The sequence below is a fragment of the Psammomys obesus genome, unplaced genomic scaffold, assembly GCF_907164565.1.
Source record: "Psammomys obesus unplaced genomic scaffold, mPsaObe1.curated_primary_1811, whole genome shotgun sequence".
Lineage (NCBI taxonomy): Eukaryota > Metazoa > Chordata > Mammalia > Rodentia > Muridae > Psammomys > Psammomys obesus.
The window spans coordinates 6,768,102-6,776,639 of NW_026591872.1; the positions used below are offsets into that span (position 1 = coordinate 6,768,102).

The 8,538-nt window shown below is 37.4% G+C and overlaps 1 protein-coding gene across 1 annotated transcript; it reads left to right on the plus strand.

Annotated features, from left to right (window-relative positions):
• Positions 1-8,077: 8,077 nt before the first annotated feature.
• Positions 8,078-8,272, plus strand: LOC129680484 (translation machinery-associated protein 7-like). Its single transcript, XM_055612128.1, has one exon. The coding sequence runs from the start codon at positions 8,078-8,080 to the stop codon at positions 8,270-8,272; it is 195 nt and encodes a 64-aa protein (XP_055468103.1).
• The last annotated feature ends 266 nt before the right edge of the window (positions 8,273-8,538 follow it).

Consider the following 8,538-nt stretch of genomic DNA (forward strand, 5'->3'; position numbering starts at 1 on the left):
GTTCAAGGGTTGCTGTTCAGCGGGCAGTTACAGCTGTACACTGTGCTAAGGGGCCTGTAGCGCTGTCTCTGCTGTCTTGGTCAGTGCTCAGCTACCTGGTGCTGTGTGCAGGCTCCCCAGCATTGAAGGGAGGCCTGGACAAGGGAAGCGCCCCACTTTGTTCCCAGAGAAGTCTGTGCCCAATCTAAATCTACAAGCACTCCACACTTCTGTGGTGTCCCCTCTCCTTTAGAAAGCCCAAAAGTCCAAATTCTAGTTTTGATTGACTCTCTGCTCACCAATTTCAGAGATTCATGTCCTCTGCGTCTCCAAAACAGTGTGCTCTGTTTGCTGCCATCTTGGAACCCGACTTCCTGGTTTTTAATTAATGAGTAGTATTCCATTGTGTAAATGTACCACAATTTTTGTATCCATTCCTCCATTTAGAGACATCTGTTTGTTTGTTTGTTTGTTTTTTCCTAGATTATGGCTATTAAGTATAAAGATGCTATGAACGTTATTGCAAATTTTAAAAATAAATTTACATTATTTTCTCCCTTCTCTTTTCTCCCTCCTCCCTTCCCATGTTTTCTCTCCTCTCAGATTCTGGGTACCTTTTTTTTTTTAGTTGTTGTTTTACACACACACACACACACACACACACACACACACACACACACACACAACCCACTTAGCCAGATTAGTATTTCATGCATGTATATGATTTCAGGACCGACCACTTGGTACTAGGCCTTTCATTCCTGGGAAAGGCTAAACTCATTATGTGCCTTTCTTTCTTTGGCTAAGAACTAGAGACTCTGGAAGATTCAAAATTTTCTTCTACATCAGAATGCCTATAGGTATTGTCTTTGACCAGGTCTTGCTTACAAAACCATATTGTTGAGGTACCTATGTACCTCAACAACCTGTTATATATAGGAAACACAATCTTACATCAGACTTCCTGGTCATCTGGTTATTAACTTTTTTTATTTTTATTAATTATAGTTTATTCACTTTGTATCCCTCCTGTAGCTCCCCCTCCCAATCCCACCCTTCCTTTCCCTTCTTCACCCATGCCCTTCCTCCAGTCCACTGATAGGGGACTCTTTCCTTCTTTTTATTTGGATTTTTTATTTTAACTTTTATTAATTACACATTATTCATTTTGTATCACCCCTTAAAGCCCTCCCTCCTCCCCTCCTAATCCCACCTTCCCTCCCCCTTCTCCATGCATGCCTCTGCCCAAGTCCACTGATAGGGGAGGTCTTCCTCTCCTTCCTTCTGCTATCAGATCTCATTTTTTAAAACTTTCTTTTCCATGTTGTTTCCTTGACATTTATCATGGAACAACTACCAAAACAATCAATATAGGAGGTTTTGCTGTTATCTATAAACTGTAATCTGGGAAAACAATAAGACTCCAATATTCACACACACACACACACATAAACTCTCGCACACACACACACATACTATATATATATATATATATATATATATATATATATTAATATATATGCATGATATATATATGCAGTCAGTACCCATGATATTCATTGAGAATCTTTTTTTTTTCTTTACTGTGTTTACTTGGTAAAAAGGGATGTTAATTCTATTAGTTTTTCCTCCTACTGGATTGCCTAATTCAGCCTTGGTGTGATTCTAGTCTTTTGTAGTTTCTTTTATACCATATTTAGTTGATGGCCCTGGAGAGACTTCTATTTTCTGAAGAGAGACTGATGAGGGGTAGATTTGGGAGAAGAGGAGAATTGGCAAGTAGAAGCTAAGGAGATGAGAGAAAAGTGAAACTGCAGCTGGAATGTAATAAATAAAAGAATAATAAAAACATTAATAAGTAATAAATAATAATAAAAGCGTGAGACACAATGGTAAAAATAATTTTATTTTTTCTAAAATAGTTTAGACCCATTAAGAATTCCTTTATTTGATAAAATTATAAGTTCTTAAATCTATGAATAGTTATTATAACTATGAATAGTTATTATAATTGTTTTCTTTTACTCTGTTCGAGGTTTTGAAAGTATTTCTGGATATACCATATCATTATAGTTTTCTTATGGGTATTAACATAAATATGTAATGGAATTTCAAGTCTAGAAAGAATGACAAGGGCTTTAAACACCATCATTAGATTACATGTAAGACATATCTCATCAAAACAACTTTTAATAATTTGTAGATAAGGATATTATTAGCTCCTGATAAGTCTTGAGGTAATTGGAATATAATATTATTCAATCAGTTCTTAAAATTTCATGTTATGATACTAAAATCTGTACACCTACAAAAGATAAAAAAGAAAGAGACCTGGGTAAAATGATCAATCCTTACTTAGAAAGACAAAAGGGATGGATATTGGAAATAGGAGAAAACAAGTAATGGGACAGGAGTCTACCACAGAGGGCCCCTGAAAGACTACACCTAGAAGTGTATCAAAACAAATGCTGTGACTCATAACCAAACCTTGGGCAGAGTGCAGGGAATCATAAGAAAGAAGGGGGAGTTAGTATGACCTGGAGAGGACAGGAGCTCCACAAGGACCAAATATATCTGGGCACAGGGGTGTTTTCTGAGACTGTTTCTCCAACCAAGGATCACGAATGGATATACCCTAGAACCCCTGCTCAGATATAGACCATCACACCTCAGTTTCCAAGTGGGTTCCCCAGTTAGGGGAATAGGGATCTTCTCAGATATGAACTCAATGGCTGGCTCTTTGACCTCTCCCCCCTGAGGGAGGAGCAGCCTTGCTAGGCCACAGAGGAAGACTTTGCACCCACCCTTGAAGATACCTGACAAGCTAGGATCAGATGGAAAGGCAGAAAGACCTCCCCCATCAGTGGACTTAGAGAAGGGCAAGAATGAGGTGACGGAGGGAAGGAGGGATTGGGAGGGAATGGGAGGGAATGAGGGAGGGGATATTAGCTGGGATACAAAGTAAATAAACTAATTAATATTAAAAAAACTTCATGTTATAAACCTTAAAGTTTTTTTTTAATTAATTACAGTTTATTTACTTTGTATCCCCCCATAAGTCCCTCCCTTCTCCCCTCCCGGTCCTACCCTCCCTCCCCCTTCTTCGCGCATGCCCATCTCCAAGTCTACTGATAGGGGTGGTCCTCCTCTCCTTCCTTCTGATTTTAGTCTATCAGATCACATCAGGAATGGCTGCATTGTCATCTTCTGTGGCCTGGGAAGGCTGCTCTCCCCTCAGGGAGAGGTGATCAGAGAACAGGCCTATCAGATTATAGTTTTAAATGCTGTACACATGGATTCTGAGTCTTGGAAACTGAATCATATAATACTGGCTATGTGTATGAAAATATTGTCATTTCATTTTTACTTTTAAAATATTTTAATGCTTTAAATCTTAGTTGTAAAGCTCAACTAAGACTAGAGAGATGGGTCATTAATTAAGAGCTTTTGCCACTTTTGCAGAGTTTCCAGAACCTACATTCTTATAACTACCTGTAACCCTATATTCTGAAGATTCATCACTCTATTATAACATTCATGGGTACCAGGCATGTACAAACACTCATACATATGAAATTAAAAGCAAGTAAATATTTTTAAAGACAAATGAATTATTTATTTTACAGTTAATAAATAACTCTATGTTAAGATGGTGATTTATTCTTAATGAACAGGATTTCAGTTAGGGGCAAATAATCAGTTGTTCTGAAAGATGAGAATAAAAAAAATGCCACATTAAGGTTATAACAATGTTAGGAACACATAAAAAGGGATAATATTCACAATATATTGTCAGATCAATTGGAAGTGTATACTAGAAGGAAAAGTTGCTACTCTAAGATGACATCAGTAAAACAAACTGGATAATGAGACCTCACACAATTATCTCCAAACAAGCAATGATACACCTAGCCAAATATTGTAATCTTACATTTTTCAGGTCTCTGAAAATTAATCAAACATTTAAGGGAATGGCTCTCAACCTTCATAATGTTGCAATCCTTTAGTAAATTTCATGTTGTGGTGAACCAACAACAATAAAAATTTTCTTCATTGCTGCTTCATAACTGTAACTTTGCTACTGTTATAAATGTAAATGTACATTTCTGTGTTTGCAGATGGTCTTTGGGGTCACAACCTACAGTTTGAGAACCTCTGATTAAGGCTATTCTCATCACTAGAATCTGGTGCTCATTCTAAGGGAAAATTCAGGTAAGTTTCAGCAATAATACAAAGATGTATGATATTTGAACTCACTCTATCATAATCTACTTTTCCCCAGATTGGCAATGCTCTTGAAAACAATACCATATAATCATGCTGGAAATAAGCAGCCTGGCAGGAGGAAGGAAGAACTAGTATTGAGCTTGAGATCCTTCTAAGTTCATCTAATGAAAATAGTAACTATTTGTACTTTTATCCTTCAAAGATTAGACTCACAATATACCTTTTTCTAAGCAGCATAAATTTATATAAAATATATTTCCCTGAGGTCCTTGTTCAAAAGAATTTCACAAAATGTCTGCCATTGCTGTTTCCTAATGCAAACAATTCGTAACAGATGCCTGCACATAGAGTGGATCAAAGACCTCAACACAAAACCAGACACATTAAACTTCTTAGAAGAAAAAGTGGGGAAGAGCCTAGAAATACTTGCCACAGGAAACAACTTCCTGAACAGAATGCCAACAGCACAGGCTCTAAGAGCAACAATCAATAAATGGGACCTCATGAATCTGAAAAGCTTCTGTAAAGCAAAGGACACTGTCATCATAACAGAAGGACAGCTTACAGATTGGGAAAAGATCAACATTGACCCTCTATCTGACAGAGGGCTAATATCCAGAACATATAAAGAACTCAAGGAGTTAAAGAGCAAAAAATCAAGTCATCCAATTTTAAAACATGGGGTACAGAGAGCTAAAGAGAGAATTTTCAACAGGAGAATATCAAATGGCAGAGATAAACTTAAAGAATTGTACAACTTCCTTAGTCATCTGGGAAATGCAAATCAAAATGACCCTGAGATTTCACCTTACACCCATCAGAATGGCTAAGATAAAAAACTCAAGTGACAACACATGCTGGAGAGGATTTGGAGAAAGGGGAATCCTCTTCCATTGCTGGTGGGAATAAAAACTTGTACAATCACTTTGGAAATCCATCTGGAGTTTTCTCAGAAAATTAAGAATAGATCCAGGAATCTATTAGGAATGGATCCTCAAGATCCAGCTATAGCACTCCTAGCTGGTGTGCTATATTTTGCATATATGCCTAGCTCCTAGGCATATATATGCCTAGCTCCTAGGCATATATGCAAAATATGCTCAAGTATACAAGGACCTTTGCTCAAACATGGTCATAGCAGCTTTATTTGTAATAACCAGAAGCTGGAAACAACCCAGATCCTTCTCAATTGAGGAATTGATACATAAATTGTGCTATATTTATGCAATGGAATACTATTCAGCAATAAAAACAAGGAAATCATGAAATTTGCTGGCAAATGGTGGGTCCTAGAAAAGATCATCCTGAGTGAGGTATCCCAGAAGCAGAAAGACACACACAGCATATACTCACTCATAAGTGGATATTAGACATATAATAAAGTATAAACATACTAAAATCTGTACACCTAAAGAAGCTAATCAAGAAGGATAACTCTGGGTAAGATGCCCAGTCCTCATTCAGAAAGGCAAAAGGATAGACATCAGAAGAAAGGGAAAACAGGGAACAGGTCAGTAGCCTACCATAGAGGGCCTCTGAAAAACTCTACCCTGCAGAATATCAAAGCAGATGCTGAGACTCATAGCCAAATTTTGGGGGTAAGTACAGGGAATCTTAAGAAAGAAAGTGGAGATAGAAAGACTTGGAGGGGACAAGAGCTCTACAAGGAGAGCAACAGAACCAAAACATCTGGAAACAGGGGTGTTTTCTGAGACTGATACTCCAGCCATGAACCATTCATGGAGATAACCTAGAACCCCTGCACAGATGTATCCCATGTAAGCTCAGTGTCCAAGTGGGTTCCCTAGTAATGGGAACAGGGTCTGTATATGACATAAACTGATTGGCCTGCTCTTTGATCACCTCCCCCTCTGGGGCGAGCAGCCTTACCAGGCCACAGAAGAAGACAATGCAACCACTCCTGATGAGACCAGATAGAGTAGGATCAGATGGCGTGGGGGTAAGACTGTTAGGATTTTCGAACCAAACTTGCTTCTGGGTTGCCTAGCAACTTATGATGTCACCATGTGTTGCCTGCCAAGTGGCCACACCTGGAAGGCTGGATTACCTTGCCCCTTAAACGGACCAGCCGGCCATGTGGCCTCTCTTGGTCCTTTTTCTCTTGGTCTCTCTTGTTCCTGGCCTCTTCTCTCTTGGCCTCTTGGCTTTCTCCCCTTTCTCTATTGGGGCACCCCCCTCTTTCTTTCCCTTCTCTCTCTTCCCCCTCTCTCTCTTTCCACTCTCTTTCTCTTCCCCCATTATGTCCTGCTCATCCTTTCTCTATCTCTCTTCGTATCCACCTAAGAAACCACTTTCATAGAGGATCTGTTGCATGCCTAACCATCATTATTTAATTTGTCCCATAACCTTACAAAGATCTCCCCTATCAGTGTTTGGGGGAGTTGCATGGGTGGAGTAGAGGGAGGGATGGTGGAGTTGGGAGGGGAAGAGGAGGGAGGTACAGGTGGGATAAAAAGGGAATAAACTGTAATTAATAAAAAAAAATGAAAATATTTTTAAAAAGTTTTAATACATTCCTGGAACTCTAGAATTTGCTTATGGGTTTGTATATGTTTCTCAGAGCTGTGTGCTCATTCAAGGAATGTCTGAGAAGGTCCTTATTTCTCAGCATTGGCTGATATTGGCCCTATGAAAAAGCAGGAAATAAATAGTAAAAAGAAAGTTTTTTGAAACATGTTAAGTGTTGATGATACATTTTGGTAAATATTTAGAACTGTTAGGCAAACACTAAAAAAACTGAAAAGAAAGGACATTTAAGGCAGTCTTCCTACAACCAATCATTTGCATAATACTAAGCTACTATAGTAAGGTTTTATTTATTTATTTTATTCATTTTGCATCCTTCTTGTAGCTCCATCACCTCTTCCCCTCTCATTCCTTCTGCCCCCTTGTCATACCAAAAGGGAGGAGTACACAGTCAGTCCTGATGCAACTTTATTAGTAGGAATTTAAATGACAAAAAAAAAAGTAAATCAGAAAATTCACCAAGCAGGCAATTGAAAATAGCAAAAATATCATATTGAATAATTTGGAAGATCTGTCATATAGAACTATTACTATATTATTTAAAAAGTAGAGTTTTCAATTGAACCCAAATACATATAAAGAAATAAAAATTCATGATTAATGTCCACAGCAAAACAGTCAATAATAACTCTCTTTGAGAAAGAGATATTGGACTCACTCACATAATTAAATATTTTCAATTAACTAAAAGTAATCTTCATAGAACTAAAGATAATAATCCTTTTCATGAGAACTATAATTTACATATTGAGATTGTTAAAAGGAGCCAAGTAGAAATTTAAATGTCGTAAACTGTAAAACATATAATGGAAAAATCACTGCAAAACACAGAAATATCAGAAATATGAAAATATATCATATGAAATTGTTCAGCATATAGAGAAGAAGAAAGAGTGAAGAAAAAAAATTAAGCTAGCCTGAGAACCATAAGGAATATTATCACAAATACAAACAATAGGATGAGCAAAATCATAGTAGAAAAGAGTAATATAAAAACTTTCCCAATTATGAGGGATAATATGAACTTAATTTTAAAGAAGTCAAACAAATGCCAGATGGGAAGATGTGAAAGGTATGTAGCCCTAGACATAAAATTTAGAATAGTCTAAACACACAGACAAAATCTTCAAAAGAGCAAGAAGAAATTATCTTATCACACATAAGGAATAATTATTATGTTTATCTTATCACATATGAGGTATATTCACTACTCTTTAAAATCAGTTTCTCTTTGGAAATCACCGCCATCAGAAAGAAGTAAATGTGCTTTGGATCAGGGACTGGTGGAGGGGATGTAGGGACTGGTGAAGGTGATGTCGGCTCAATGTCTGGACGTGAAGGTGGCAAAAAGAAGCCCCTAAAACAGCCCAAGAAGCAGGCCAAGGAGATGGATGAGGAGGACAAGGCTTTTAAGCAGAAACAGAAAGAGGAGCAGAAGAAACTCGAGTTGCTGACAGCCAAGGCTGCGGGGAAGGAGCCCCTGGCCACAGGTGGAATTAAGAAATCTGTCAAAAAGTAAGCTATTCTTCGTATCTGAGGTGATGGCGACCCTCTTCCATTCCTATTTAAACATCTAGATCCCCTGCCATAACATCTTTGCCACCTCCAGCTAGAATGAAGTGTTATCCTGGATCCTATTGTACATTGTAATAAACTTTTGTAGTAAAACAAAAAAAAAGGAAGAAGTAAATGATATATTCAAATTGATCCAACAAGAAATAAAAATTTTATATCTATCAAAATTATATTTCACAAGTTAATAAATATGTAAGATGTTCCAAAATA